This window comes from Phacochoerus africanus, chromosome 8 (genome assembly GCF_016906955.1).
Source record: "Phacochoerus africanus isolate WHEZ1 chromosome 8, ROS_Pafr_v1, whole genome shotgun sequence".
NCBI classification, from domain to species: Eukaryota; Metazoa; Chordata; class Mammalia; order Artiodactyla; family Suidae; genus Phacochoerus; species Phacochoerus africanus.
The window spans coordinates 55217153-55232303 of NC_062551.1; the positions used below are offsets into that span (position 1 = coordinate 55217153).

The 15151-nt window shown below is 53.1% G+C and overlaps 1 protein-coding gene across 2 annotated transcripts; it reads left to right on the forward strand.

The window, feature by feature from the left end:
• Positions 1–6557: 6557 nt before the first annotated feature.
• NR1H2 (nuclear receptor subfamily 1 group H member 2) lies at positions 6558–13160 on the forward strand. Of its 2 annotated transcripts, none has more exons than XM_047791215.1 (10): positions 6558–6705; positions 6819–6955; positions 7494–7558; positions 7648–7809; positions 8082–8372; positions 8455–8729; positions 8922–9101; positions 9675–9774; positions 12416–12624; positions 12874–13160. In XM_047791215.1, exons 3-10 carry the CDS (start codon positions 7513–7515, stop codon positions 13018–13020), a joined length of 1410 nt encoding a protein of 469 aa, XP_047647171.1. In that variant the 5' UTR covers positions 6558–6705; positions 6819–6955; positions 7494–7512; the 3' UTR covers positions 13021–13160. The 2 variants fall into 2 exon arrangements, with proteins under 2 accessions (XP_047647171.1, XP_047647172.1); XM_047791216.1 differs by having other exon boundaries at positions 7648–7779.
• Positions 13161–15151: the final 1991 nt, after the last annotated feature.

Genomic DNA, 15151 nt, shown 5'->3' on the forward strand with positions numbered 1-15151 from the left:
AGCTGCAGGCCTACACCACAGCCACAGGAACGCTGGATCCGAGGCGCGTCTGCCGCCTACACCACAGCTCGCCGCAATGCCAGATCCTTAACCCACTGAGCGAGGCCAGGGATTGAACCCGCGTCCTCCTGGATACTAGTCAGGTTCGTTACCTGCTGTGCCCCACAATAGGAACGAATAGATACTTTTAACAGCCCACTCTGAGCACTAGTTGCTCTGACGGATTTCTCTGACACAGGAGACGGAGGCCAGTTTCTCTACAGTAACTTTCACCATGTCCCCCCCTCCTCTGCCTCAGCAGCTGGAGTACTCAGTCGTGACACCTCACAGTCCCCCCACTCGGACTCCGCATCTCCTGGTCCCAATTTTTACGCTCTAAATGATTTCTGAAAGGTCTTGCCTGCAAGTCCACAGATGGGCACATGGGGGCGGTGTGGGCCTATTTTCCCAGCCAAGATACCCTCTTTCCCCACGCCCTATATCTGTTTTTGTTTTTGTTTTCGTATTCTTTTTTTGGAGTCCCTGTTGATTGATTCAAACTCAATGAATTATACCCCCAACTAATAGCAATGTCAAGCCTGGAGTTCCCTCGTGGCACAGCGGAAACGAATCTGACTAGTATCCATGAGGATGCAAGTTCTATCTCTGGCCTCCCACAGTGTCTCCCTCAGTGGTGTAGGTCGCAGACAAGGCTCTGATCTGGCGTTGCTGTGGCTGTGGTGTAGGCCAGCCACTACAGCTCCGATTCGACGCCTAGCCTGGGAACCTCCATATGCCAAGGGTTGGCCCTAAAAAAAAAAAAGAACAGCTTGTGTTTATTCCCTATTTGGCACGGGGAAAACATTTTGTGAACAGTCTACTTTACGTGAATTCCGATCATAGTTTCATTTGTTTTTTCCACATAAATTTCCCGAGAGTCTTTTTAAAAAATTAGTATACACACAATAAAAAAGGGTTGAGTCTGCATAAAATGTTTTTACATTGACAATGATATTTGATGAGCTTTCTTGTAATTATGAACCAGTCTCTTAATTCAACTTAATTTAGTGCAATGCAGCAAATACTTATTAAGCACTTTCCCCAGGCAGCAACTTGGGGGGGGGGCAGCATGCCAGCAGCATGCAGAAGTCCCCTGGCCAGGGATTGAACCCATGCCACAGCAGTGACCTGAACTACAGCAGAAATAATGTAGGATCCTGTGCCACCAAGGAATTCTGCTCTTTAAAATATATGTTTAGGAGTTCCCGTCGTGGCGCAGTGGTTAACGAACCCGACTAGGAACCATGAGGTTGCGGGTTCAGTCCCTGCCCTTGCTCAGTGGGTTAACGATCTGGCGTTGCCGTGAGCTGTGGTGTAGGTTGCAGACGCGGCTCGGATCCCGTGTTGCTGTGGCTCTGGCGTAGGCCGGTGGCTACAGCTCCGATTCGACCCCTAGCCCGGGAACCTCCATATGCCGTGGGAGGGGCCCAAGGAAATAGCAAAAAAAAAAAATAAAAAATAAAATAAAATATATGTTTATTTATTTATTTAATTTTTATCTTTTATTTAAAAAAATTATTAGAGTTACAGTGTTCTGTTGATTTCTGCTGTATAGCAAAATGCCCCAGTTTTACTTTTTTTTTGTCTTTTTGCCATTTCTTGGGCCGCTTCTGCGGCATATGGAGGTTCCCAGGCTAGGGGTCTAATTGGAGATGGAGCCCCCAGCCTATGCCACAGCTACAGCAATGAGGGATCCGAGCCGCGTCTGCAACCTACACCACAGCTCACCCCAACGCCAGATCGTTAACCCACTGAGCAAGGGCAGAGACCGAACCCGCAACCTCATGGTTCCTAGTCGGATTCGTTAACCACTGAGCCACGACAGGAACTCCAGTTTTACTTAATTTTTAAACTTTACCTCTCTGGTTTCTTGACCTGAAATCCTGGCCACGTGTGAGTCTGCTTTTGCCCCTGTTTCCCACTGCCTCAAATGCAAACCAGGAGGCTCCTAGTTAAGTCTCAAGCCTGACATCTTTCTCACCCAGCACAATCCCACAGAAGGCTTTGGGATTCTACTGGATAAAGGATTAGTAGATTCTTCAATGAATTATTTTATTAACTCAGGTAGCAACCTTGTAAGACAGGTTGTTTGGTAACAGGTTATTTTGCTCATTACTCAGTGGGGGCAAACCACAGTACGGGTGTGTGGGGTGGCTTGAATTCAGGTGTTGAGGCTCAAGACACATTGGAATCCGCCTCCAGGCTTTGTTTGGGCTCGCAGCACTTATAGCTTTTCCTGGAGTTCCACTGGCTAAAACAGACTCACGTGATGGTATCTCACTGCAATGGCAGCTGGGAAATGTAGTCCGTTTGTGTCACCCAGCACAGGGGATCATTTTGTGTGTGTGTGTGTGATTGACCAGCCCACAAGGGCTCGCGATTGGGCCCACAGTTCCCTCTGTGATCTTATCTCGCATCTCCACCCACCCCACCCACCCAGCTCCAGCCACTGTGGCCTCCTTGCCTGTTTTCAAACATGACAAACATATTCCTGCCTTGTCTTATTGAGAACTTAATTATGAAGACTTGGTCATAATTTGGGGAAAATTGCATCACCCACGGCAAAGCTGCCAGAGGCACCTCAGTTGGTGATAGAGTGCTCCTGTGTCAAACTAGACTGTAACTTGCAAATTCACGGTAATTCTATATTTCAAAGTAAGATTTGGCTGCCATGTTGTTTCTCTCCTCCACCTTTGTTGATGGAACTATTGCTTTGTTACAAATTAGCTGTTACCAAATAAAAGGGCAGAGTTTGGAGCAGAGAAAAGTGAACTGAAAAGGAAAAAAAAAAAAAAGCCTGAACTCCCCAAGGGAGAAGCTTTTACAGGCAAAATTTGGGGTGAGGGCAGGGTGGTGTGACTTTCTTCTGATTGGCTGGTGGTGAGATAACAGGATGGCTCCAGGAATCCGGCTCAGCCTGAAGTTCCCATCCTCCACCTGGGTGGGGGCCTTGGTTTCTGCAGAAGAGCTCAGAGGCAGTGTTATGTAGATCTCTGGAGGAGGCACCAGGATCCTGCTTTAATTTGATTTCTTGATTGTGCTTCCTTTGTCTCTGCATTCTCTTACTTCCCAGATTAGCAATCCTTTGAATCTGCTCTTTGGTATTCCGGAAGGTCTAGGCAGCAGAATAGGGGCTATTTCCTACTAACTAGAAAAGAGGGGCACAGAAAGCTTTGTACTGGGGAGCGAAGCCTCCCAAGGTCTTGCAGGGTTTCATGGTTTCCATGTATTCCTCATTCACATGACAGTTGGGGAAGTGAAATGAACAATTTTCTAGTTGTTGGGGAATTGGTTGAGTTCTTTTTTTTACCTTTTTCTTCTTTCCTTTTTAGGACTGCACCCGCAGCATATGGAAGTTCCCAGGCTAGGGGTCGAATTGGAGCTGCAACTGCTGGCCTATACCACAGCCACAGCAACACGAGATCCGAGCCGCGTCTGCAACCTACACCACAGCGCCCGGCAACACTGGATCCTTAACCCACTGAGCGAGGCCAGGGATGGAACCCACATCCTCATGGATGCTAGTCAGGTTCCTAAACCGCTGAGCCACGACAGACACTCCCCCTAGTTCATCGATCTTATCTCTGATTTCACTTCAGAATAGTAAAGGCAGAGTTAAACACGAGAAATTATTTGAAATAAAAACAGAGGAATTGTGTGCTCAGCGGGTTAAGTATCCAGCGTTGTCACTGCGGTAGTTCTGATAAGGATAGAGGATAGTTAGCTACACAGGGAGTTGTAGAAGCCCCAGTAGGCGACCATGGCTAGAGAGGGAAACCTAGGGAAATTTGGGAGACCACTGTAAGTTAATAATTGCTCAAGGAAGTCATCAGAACATCGTGGCACAAAGCAGCCTTGCTTAACTATAAAACCATAAATCGAAGCACGAGATATGCCTCAGGTCATTGAATGAGAGATTAAAGGAGTATTGTCTTCAAGTTGGGCAAGATAGTGATCCTTAAGACAGGAATTTAAGGGATAGGTGACCTCCCAAAGTAGGAGCCCCTCATTGTTACAGAAACCTGCAATGATTCAACATATTTCAACCTATGTTACCACCCTCCCGCCGATCTGAGTAAGCGCCACGACAGTCCTGGTTTGACCTCATAGGTCAAAGTCTCTCCTACCCGAGATGAAGGAGGAGCTAGTGATGTCAGCGTGACGTCTACTGGAAGAATCAGGAAGAGGGCGGTCTTCCCCCCCCCCCACCCTCATTGGATTATAAACATGAGCCTCCTCACCTGCCCACCTGTATCTCTCACAATTGTCCTATCTTAATAAATCCATTTCTTGCCCTACCACTTATCTTTTGCTAAATTCCTTCTGCACTGAGACACAAAGAGAACCTGTGCTTCAGTACCAGGTGCGTCCAGACACCAGGTGAGTGACCCCGGGTTCAAGTCCCTGTCCCGGTTTATGCTGGGTGTTTCCGTTTCAGTTTGTGTTGGTGCTGCGACAAGCGTTCGATCCCTGGCCCGGGAACTTTCACATGCAGAGTGTGTGTGTGGGGGGGGGGGGGGCAGGGGGTGTCAGGGGAAGAGCCATCAGGAAAGTACAAATTAAAACCATGATGAAATACCTATTCACACCCACTAAAAGGACCATAATAAAAAAGACAGAAAATACCAAGCAGTGGTAAGGTTGCAAAGAAAATGAAATCTTGGGATAGCGTTGCCGGGGATGTAAAGTGGTGCACGTGGTCTGGCAACTCCTCAAAAGAGTAAAATAAAACACACACAGGACACGACACAACACAACACACACACACGACAAAAGCTACATATAAAACTTAAATAATCGCATGGCATATTAAATCAAAGACATTAGTTTACATTAATTAAAAATCGAGTCACACTTTTTTAAGGTTCACCATGGCAGCACTTGGAGGATTTTAATTTAACATGTAACTGAACGAGAAGTTCCCGTTGTGGTGCAGTGGTTAACGAATCCGACTAGGAACCATGAGGTTGCGGGTTCAGCCCCTGACCTTGCTCAGTGGGTTAAGGATCCGGTGTTACCATGAGCTGTGGTGTAGGTCGTAGAGGCAGCTCAGATCCCCCGTTGCTATGGCTCTTGTGTAGGCTGGTGGCTACTACAGTTCCAATTTGACCCCTAGCCTGGGAACCTCCATATGCCACGGGAGCGGCCCCAGAAAAGCCAAAAAGCCAAAAACAAGACAAAACAAAAACAAACAAACATGTAACTGAACAAAATCCTGTAATGCCCCTTGGGGGTGGTTTTATGTTTGAAAAAGATTTTTTTCCATTTTATAGGCAATTTCTGTGTTCATCATAAGCTTCATGCTAAGGATGGAGAATTCTGGTGAATTGTAAATAGTATTGTGCCATTCTATCATATGCTTGGGGCCAATTAAAATTTGTTTTACATATGTATATGTTAAAAAAAGAAAGTAAACACAGAGTTACTGTAGAACTCAGAAATTCCACTCCTAAGTACATGGGAGTTCAATCATCTCCCAATGCCGCGTTAGCCACTCTGCTTTATTGGTAAATAACCTCGGGTGGAAAATCCCACAGCTTGAAGGCCACGCTGGAATGGGCAAAAGAAGTCAAGAGACCATAGAGCATATATTCCCATTTTTAAATTTTTTATTATTTATTTACTTATTTTTTGGTGCAGAAACCCAGGAACGAAATACTCCCATTTTTAAAAAAATGCTTATATGCTCGATAGAGATCTAATTATAATTGAAAAGACTTTGGAGCAACTTTCATCTTCTACCTGTCCAAGTATTGAGTTTTCTTTTTGCTTTTTTTTTGGTCACGCTGTGGCAGGTGGAAGTTCCTGGGCCAGGAAATCGAACCCGCACCACAGCAGCAACCCGGGCCGCAGCAGGGTCAACACCGGATCGTTAACCCCCTGAGTCACAAGGGAGCTTTCTTTTTTTTTTTAATTCTTCCTATCACCAAATTATTTATTTTATGGCCCCACTTGGGGCAAATGAAAGTTCCCCGGCCAGGGACTGAATTCAAGCCCAGCAACAGCCAGATCCTTTAACCCAGTGTGCCTGCCAAATGGAACCCGCACCTCCGCAGTGACCCGAGCCACTGGAGTCGGATTCTTAACCCACTGGCTGGCAGCAGGAACTCCCGAATTATTTTTAAAATACATTTTTTTTCTGCGTCTAGGTATGTAATTAACTTATTTAAAACCAACAAGCAGCTCAGTTCCAAAATCTGAAAAAATTATAACAACCAAAAAAGAACAAATACGCTTTAGAACAGCCATGGGGGAAAAAGCTGTAGCCGGGGAGACGATGCCGGTAAATCCAGCGAGCCCAGGGAGGCACAGGGCAGAGTTTAAGGCAACACTGGGCGGGGCAGGGAGGTTTGGGACTAGCCACGCCGCCCTCCCGCCCCACGTTGGATTGAACGGAACCGGAACTCTTCTTCCGGCCCTCCGTGGAGCTACCCGGTAACGGGAACTTCCGGGCGGCAGCAGCCATCCGTGAGAGGCTGCCGCTTAGGCTACCCCTAGACGGACCGGAATTCCGTCATCCTGACTCCACGCCCACTTCCGGAAGTGACGCGTGGTGGGGTTGCCGGAAGAAGTGGCGAAGTTACTTTTGAGGGGACCCGAGTCGCGGCGCCGTGCCAGCAGATACGGAGGCAGCAGAAGAGAAGCAGAACAAGGGGACGAAAGCAGGTGCACCCGAGTGTGGGGAGACGCGGGAGGAGTCCTGGGCCTGGGGCTTCCCGGCGTTCCCTGCGCTGCTTGGCTCAGCCCCCTCCTCTCCTTCCACCCCCTCCCCTCCTTAGCTCGTGCCGCCCCGGCTGTTTCCCGGGCAACAAGAGTAGGAGACCCCCCCTCCAAGAGGCCGCCCACGAGACCCTCGCGCGCAGCCATGAGCCCCGCCCCCCACTGGTGTTCGGAGAGGGGCGGGACCTGGAGAGAGGTATGGGGGCGGAGCATCACGGGAAGGGGTGGAGGCAGGATGTGATGGGAGGGGGGTGGGGCGGGGCCTGGAAGGGATGGGGGAGACCTAGGAGGTGTGGGCGGAGCATAATGGGAGGAGGTGGGATCAGAATGAGAGATGAGGGCGCTTCCTCGGTGGAGGTGGAGTGAAGTCTGAGTAAAAGTAGGTGGGGTGAAACTGGATGGGAGAGAGGAAGTGAGGGCAGAGCACTTGAAACTGCACGGAGGGAGGGACCGTTTCTGGAAAAAGCGGGTGGGCGGGATCTAGGAGTGGTTGGGGTCTAGGGGAGGGCGGGGCTTGGCCCTGCTGAGGGCGGTCCTGGAGCATAAGGGGGCGGGGCCTGTTAGAGTTGGATGGGAGGGTTCGAAGGCTGTCAGGGGCTGGGAGTGGGGTTTGTACGCAGTAGGGTGAAGAGTCTGGAAGAGATGAAGAGGGAGGTGCCCCATCCAGACCTGTGGCTGGCGTAACCTGATCCTCTCTGGCCCCACAAAGCTCTCAGGCCCCCTGTGTTCTGCAGGCTGCTCCGTGACCCCACCATGTCCACCCCCACCACGAGTTCCCTGGACACCCCCTTGCCTGGTGGTGAGTGACTCTCCCCCCACCCAGCCACTCCCCACTCCCCCCCCATCAGACTATTGTCAGGAGAAACCCACTGTGCCTCCATCTCTCAGGAAATGGTCCCCTTCAGCCCAGCACTCTGTCGTCTTCATCCGATGGAAAGAAGGATGGCCCTGAGCCATTGCCCGGAGGGGCGGACCCTGATGTCCCGAGCACTGACGGGGCCGGCTCAGCCTCCGTTGTGGGTGAGATGGCGCCCAGGCACACCGACTGGGGTTGGTATGGAGGTTTGAGGTGGGGTCTAGGAAGGGAGAAAGAGCAGAAGCGGGGCCGGGCAGCGCTAGTTCCTCTCCCGGGCATCCTTGCCACCTCTTATTTTGGTCCACTGAGGTTCACTGACATACACATCTTTCTCTCTCATCGCCATCTCCCTGGGTCACCCTCTTCACTCTGGTTCTTTGCCTCCGATCTTTCGTGGATCTTTCCCCTCTGGCCACCGTTTATCTCTGTGGATTTGTCTCTCATGGCTTCTGTCCACTCATGCCAGTCATCCTAGACCCAGCAGAGGAGCCGGAGCGAAAGCGAAAGAAGGGCCCGGCTCCAAAGATGCTGGGCGATGAGCTGTGCCAAGTGTGCGGGGACACGGCCTCCGGCTTCCACTACAATGTGCTCAGCTGCGAAGGCTGCAAGGGCTTCTTCCGGCGAAGTGTGATCCGAGGCGGGGCTGGGCGCTATGCCTGCCGGGGCGGCGGAACCTGCCAGATGGATGCCTTCATGCGGCGCAAGTGCCAGCAGTGCCGGCTGAGAAAGTGCAAGGAGGCTGGAATGAGGGAGCAGTGTGAGTGCCAGGGAGGAAGCGCTGCCAGCCTGGCCCCTGCCCAGCCCTGGGGCTTCTGTTGAAGCCCATATCTCCCCACCAGGCGTCCTCTCCAAAGAGCAGATACGGAAGAAGAAGATTCGGAAGCAGCAGCAACAGCAGCAGCAGCAGCAGTCATCACCCACAGCGCCCGGAGTCAGCAGCGGCTCGGCTTCTGGGCCAGCGGCCTCCCCTGGAGGGTCCGACGGGGGTGGCCAGGGCTCTGGGGAAGGCGAGGGCATCCAGTTAACAGCCGCGCAGGAACTGATGATCCAGCAGTTGGTGGCGGCCCAGCTGCAGTGCAATAAACGCTCCTTCTCGGACCAGCCCAAAGTCACGGTACTGCCCCTTCCCCAGCCTCAAGGGGTGATGGGCCCCGAGGGGTCAAGGCCCCAGGGGAGGATGAGGCTCCAGAGGGCAGGGGCTTTGAGAGGAGGGGCTCCTAGGGAGTTGGCTTTGTCTCGAGGGGCCCCCATAGCCTTGGGCCCCTGGGAAAAGTCCTGAGAGTAACCTGGCGCCCCATATCCCCAGCCCTGGCCCCTGGGCGCAGACCCCCAGTCCCGAGATGCTCGCCAGCAGCGTTTCGCCCACTTCACGGAGCTGGCCATCATCTCAGTTCAGGAGATCGTGGACTTTGCCAAGCAGGTGCCTGGCTTCCTGCAGCTGGGTCGTGAGGACCAGATCGCCCTCCTGAAGGCATCCACCATCGAGGTAATGGCCAGCCCTCCCGGCCTCAGCAAGGCCTTTCCATCCTGCCCTCGGAACCCAGCAATAAGCCCCAGGAAGATAAGATGCTGGGAGCAGAGGGACAAACAAGACTCCAGTCCTTGTCCTTGTGGAGATGACATTCTACAGGAGACCTAAGCAAGTCATCAGAGCCTCCCACGAGGCACGGAGAGAAAGGAAACAGGGCCTGAGGCTCTGAGGATAATTGAGAATTGGAGTAAGCATTGAGTGCCTAGTGTGTATACCTGGCCCTGTCCCTAGTGCTGGGCGTGTGGCAGTGAACAAAACAGACAAGCGAGCTCTGCCCCAGGCCTCACACCCACTCAGGAGAGTGTCCTGAGCAGAGGAGGCTGGGGGTGCTGACCCTGGAGGAGGGAGAGAGCTCAGAGGGTCCCCAATGCTGCTTGCAGGCCGTGTGGCAGGGAGAATGGGGGCCAGAGCAGGGAGGGCTGATCCTAGCAAATGGGTGTCTCACTCAGGCCGGGGGAGGGGGACAGTGGCTCAGGGCTCATAGGGGCTCCTTAAGCCTCTGCTGACCCCTCTCCCCGCCTGCATCAGATCATGCTGCTGGAGACGGCCAGACGCTACAACCACGAGACAGAGTGCATCACTTTCCTGAAAGACTTCACCTACAGCAAGGATGACTTCCACCGCGCAGGTGAGGCCAAGGGCAGGCTGGGCGGTGGGGGCTGGGCAGTGCCCATGCTGGGTCCTTGCTGGCCCGGAGGCCTTGGACCTTCTCATTTCCGTCTTCACATCCCAAGTGGGCTGAGGGTTGAGCCCGCCCCCTGGTAAAACAAGAGCACATTTATTGAGGACAGTGGGACATAGGGCAGGAGGTGACAGAGGGGTCTCTGCTGGCTCTCACACAGGGCATCTCCGTAGGAATTAAGAAAAGACACTCCGGGAGTTCCCATCATGGTGCAGTGGAAACAGATCCGACTAGGATCCATGAGGTTGCAGGTTCGATCCCTAGCCTCGATCAGTGGATTAAGGATTTGGCGTTGCCGTGAGCTGTGGTGCAGGTCGCAGACGAGGCTCGGATCTGGCATTGCTGTGGCTGTGGCGTAGGCCGGCAGCTGTAGCTCCCATTTGATCCCTAGCCTGAGAACCTCCATATGCCGTGGGTGAGGCCCTAAAAAGGCGAAAAAAGGAAAAGACACTTCCAGAGTTCCCTGGTGGCTCAGTGGGTTAAGGGTCTGGCATTGTCACTGCTGTGCCTCAGGTCACTGCTGTGGTGCAGGTTGGATCCCTGACCGGGGAACTTGTGCATGCCATGGGTGCAGCCCAGAGGGGTATAACAGGAAGGAAGGAAGGAAGGGAGAGGGGGTGAGAGGGAAGGGGAGGGAAAGAAAGAAAAAAGGGACACTCTCTCTCCTCCCCAAACCTGATCTCAGATGAGGGAGGCTGGATCTCAGCCCATCATGAAATGTCCGACTTCCCCAACCATACAGGGCAGCCTCGGTCCCTTCCTTGGGGGTATAGCTTAGGCAGGGGGCTTATGGAGCAAGTGTAGTTGAACTGAGGCCAGAGGAGTGAGAAATACCGCCTAGGAGAAGGGAGGCCGGGAGCAGCGTTAGCCACCAGGGAATGCATGTGCAAAAGCCTCGCTTCCTGGGTCTCTGGGCTTTCTAGTAAGTTATGTTCTCTCCCATCTTCTCTCCCTGGGGCCTCTCTCTATACTTTTGGACATCTGCCCATACCCCACTTTCCCTTCCTCTAACCCCTGGCTCTCCCAACGCCCAAGACAGTCCCAGTAACTCTTTGAGCATAAGCTTGGCGAGGGGAGCACTGGGCGAGGGGGAGTGTTTCTGGCAGGGCAGTCAGCATATGCAAATGTCCTGGGGTGGGGAAGAACTGAGCGGTTTTAAAGAACCATAAGTAAGCTCAGGCAGCTGGAGCACAGGGAGGTGGGGCTGGAGGGGAGGCTGGATTACTGCCACCGCCCCCACCCCATCCGCTGCCATTGCCGCAGTCCAGGCTTAGTTGGTTCTCCCTGGGCTCCTCCTCCCTTCATCCCAGCCTAGGCTCTGAAGAATCCTGTTAACAACCAGTTTAGCTCACGTCCCTTCTATGGCTCTGGTTTCACTGGGAGAAAACCCGAAGCCCTTGCCTGGCCCACAGGCCCTGCAAGGTCTGACCCCGTGCCCTCCCACCCTCGTCTCCCCTGATCTCCTCCTCCAGCTACACTGGCCTCCCTCTTATTTGAACCCACCAAGCACGCTCCCACCTCAGGGCTGTTGTACTTGCTGGTCCCTCTGTCCAGAACTATGGTGACCAATTCGCCGCAGTGCACCTGGGAGCCTCGCAGCTTTAATACTGTCTCATAGCCCAGGAAGCCTAGTCCCGGGCAGAGCAGACGCTGGCGGTACCCTGCCCAGAACACTCACGCATCCTGGTGACTCCCTGCCTCCCCTCTTTGAGTTGAACACCCTGCAGCCAGGGAGGCCTTTCTGCAGTGCGACCCTACCCTGACGTCTGTGTAAGATGTCACGTCATTCTCATCAGTCCCATTACCCTTTGCGGCATCACCTCCATCCATAGAGCTCATCGCCATTTCACAGGTTGGATAGTTTGGGTTTTTTGTTTCTTTGTTTTGCTTTTTTTTTTTAGGGCTGCACCCACAGCATATGGAGGTTCCCAGGCTAGGCCTACACTACAGCCTCAGCAACACCAGATCTGAGCCACATCTGCGACCTACACCACGGCTCATGGCAACGCCGGATCCTTAACCCACTGAGCAAGGCCAGGGATCGAACCTCATGGTTCCTAGTCAGATTTGTTTCTGCTGGGACACAATGGGAACTCTTTTTTTTTTTTTTTTAAGATTTTTTTGTTCTTTCTATTGCAGCTGATTTAGGATGCATAGTTTACTCACATATTTAGTATCTGTTCCATCAACCCCCAAATGGGAGTTCCATGGGATTTTTGTCTCATAACCATCTCTACCCCCGGGGGGCCGAGTGTGCAGTAAGTGCTCCTTAAAGTTTGACGAATGAATGAGTCACTCCTGGAACTGCGTCCACGGAAGCCACCACAGGGGGTGACATAACAGGACCTAGGATTAAACATCCTTCCTTGAACCGAGAAGTACCCGGAGGCCTGGGTGGAAGCACAGGCAGCGATGGCGGGTGGAGGATACTAGATAAATGTTCGCCTTGCGCGCTCGCACCTTCATTCAGGCACACCTACTGTGTGCTAGGCCCCCGGATGGCTGGTCCCCGCCCCCCGCCTGCTGCGGCGCCCCGCCCCCCGCCGGTGGGCGGGGCGGAGACGTCATTGGGCCCCGCCTCCCGCAGGCCTGCAGGTGGAGTTCATCAACCCCATCTTCGAGTTCTCGCGGGCCATGCGGCGCCTGGGCCTGGACGACGCCGAGTACGCCCTACTCATCGCCATCAACATCTTCTCGGCCGACCGGCCCAACGTGCAGGAGCCCAGCCGGGTGGAGGCCCTGCAGCAGCCCTATGTGGACGCGCTGCTTTCCTACACCCGCATCAAGAGGCCCCAGGTACGGGCGGCTTCCAGGGCGCGGCCCCTCCCAGCCCGGGCCTCATCGTCAGCAGAGCCCGCCCTCGGGCCCCTGGCCCTCACCAGGGAGCCAGGTCCAGGCCCCGCCCAGGGGCCAGGGGTCTCTTGCGCGGCCCAGCCGATCCCCACGCCCTCTCTCCTGGTTCGGCCTGGTCTCGGAGGGCCGGCCCCCTCCCACCTCCCTCCTTTCCCCGCCCACCTCCCTCCTTTCCTTTCGCCGCCACCCTAGGACCAGCTGCGCTTCCCGCGAATGCTGATGAAGCTCGTAAGCCTGCGCACGCTCAGCTCTGTGCACTCCGAGCAGGTCTTCGCCCTGCGGCTGCAGGACAAGAAGCTGCCGCCTTTGCTGTCCGAGATCTGGGACGTCCACGAATGAGGGGCTGCCCACCCCGCCCCCCCACCCTCCAGTGAATGCACACCGGGGTGGGAAAGGGCGGCATGGGCCTGGGGTCCGCCTTGTGGCTGAAGCAGCGCTCAGGATGAGCCCCAGTCAGGGTCCAGGAGCCTCCCTTCCTACCCACCGAGTCTTCCTGAGAGGGGCAGATAGGTCATCGATCGCCACCTCTGACCTCTCCCAGCGCTCCCGCTGCCCTCCTGCCCAGCTTACACCTCAAGCCTACCACGCGATGCACCTTGAATGGCAGGAGGGGAGGGCCTGTGGCTCCCCCACAGCACGAGAGCCCACAGGTCCCCCTCCTTCTGCTCCTTTTATTTAATAAAAACTAAAAAAACAAAAACAAAAACAGGAGAATAAAATATGAATAGAAACATGGCCCGAGTCTGAGTGAATCTGAGAAGGGGATGGGCTACCAGAGCCTTCGTGGATGCCGAACCCCTAGACCTGGGGTCGGTCTTGGGGAGGTTCAGGGTGATACGACTAGGTGTTATAGGGGCCCAGGAGAGGCCCCCGACAACCTCAGGGTCATCTGGTGGTTGGAGTCCACGTCCCCCTCCCCTTTTTTTTTGTCTCTTTGCCTTTTCTAGGGCCGCTTCCCACGGCATATGGAGGTTCCCAGGTTAGCTAGGGATCTAATCTGAGCTGTAGCCCCTGGCCTATGCTGGAGCCACAGCAATGCCAGATCCAAGCCGCGTCTGCGACCTACACCACAGCTCACGGCAACACCGGGCAACACCGGATCGTTAACCCACTGACCAAGGCCAGAGATCGAACCCGCAACCTCATGGTTCCTAGTTGGATTCGTTAGCCACTGCACCACGATGGGAACTGTCCCCCACCTTTTTTTTCTTGGCCACACCCACAGGGTATGGAAATTACCAGGCCAGAGGTCAAACCTGCACCACAACAGCAACAATGCCAGGTCTTTAACCTGCTGAGCCACCAGGGAATTCTAGGAGCCCACTTCTGAAGGACAAGGAGAATGTAAGTGGATGAAAAGACAGGGCTTTCATTCAAGCTTTGCTGAATCTGCTTGTGGGCCAGGCACTGTGCCGACCATCCTGGGGACACAAAAGTCATTCATTTGACAAATAGGAAGGGAGCATTTACTATGTGCCAAACACAATTTTAGGCACTGGAAATATCAGTGAACAAGATAAAATTCCTCCTTGCTGCTACTCTGGAAAACAGTATGGAGATGTCTCAAAAAACTAAAAACTACCATAGGACCCAGCAATTCTATTCCTGGGTATGTATCCAAAAAACAAAACCATCACTGATTCAAAACGATATATGCACCCCAATGTTCATAGCAGCATTATTTACAATTGCCAAGATATGGAAGCAATGCGTCCAGCAACAGATGAATGGATGAAGCTGTATACACACACATACACACACAATGGAATACTACTCAGCCATAAAAAAGGAATTGTGCCGTTTGTAGTAACATGGATGGACCGTGAGGGCATTGTGCTAAGTGAAATAAGAAAAATAAATACAAAAACATTATGATATCACTTATATGTGGAATCTTAAAAATGCAACAAACCGGGAGTTCCCGTCGTGGCACAGTGGTTAACGAATCCCCCTAGGAACCATGAGGTTGTGGGTTCGATCCCTGCCCTTGCTCAGTGGGTTAACAATCTGGTGTTGCCATGAGCTGTGGTGTAGGTCGCAGACGTGGCTCGGATCCCGCATTGCTATGGCTCTGGCATAGGCTGGAAGCTATAGCTCCGATTAGACCCTTAACCTAGGAACCTCCATGTGCCACAGGAGCAGCTCAAGAAAAGGCAAAAAAAAAAAAAATTTACCTTCACCTGCACCAGGGCCTAAGGGGCCACGGAGGTGAGCTAGATAGATGGGCAGTCCTGCCTGAGAGTGAAGGAGGTGTTGCTTGGAGGGATGGGGACAGAAAGGGTTTTTTTAGGGGGAAGAGAGGATGGCAGAAGTAAGAATAGTTACAAGCGACCGTCCTATTCCCTTTTTTTTTTTTCTTTTTGCCTTTCAGGGACGCACTCGCGACATATGGAGGTTCCCAGGCTAGGGATCAAATCGGAGCTATAGCTGCCGGCCTATGCCACAGCCACAGCAACGCGGGATCCGAGCC

Excerpts from the sequence above, each read along its gene's own strand:
- NR1H2 (XM_047791215.1), top strand. The coding sequence starts at position 7,513 with ATGTCCACCCCCACCACGAGTTCCCTGGACACCCCCTTGCCTGGTG. Across the intron at positions 8,373-8,454 it reads GGCTGGAATGAGGGAGCAGT|GCGTCCTCTCCAAAGAGCAG; the intron begins GTGAGTGCCAGG and ends TCTCCCCACCAG. Across the intron at positions 12,625-12,873 it reads CCCGCATCAAGAGGCCCCAG|GACCAGCTGCGCTTCCCGCG; the intron begins GTACGGGCGGCT and ends CCGCCACCCTAG.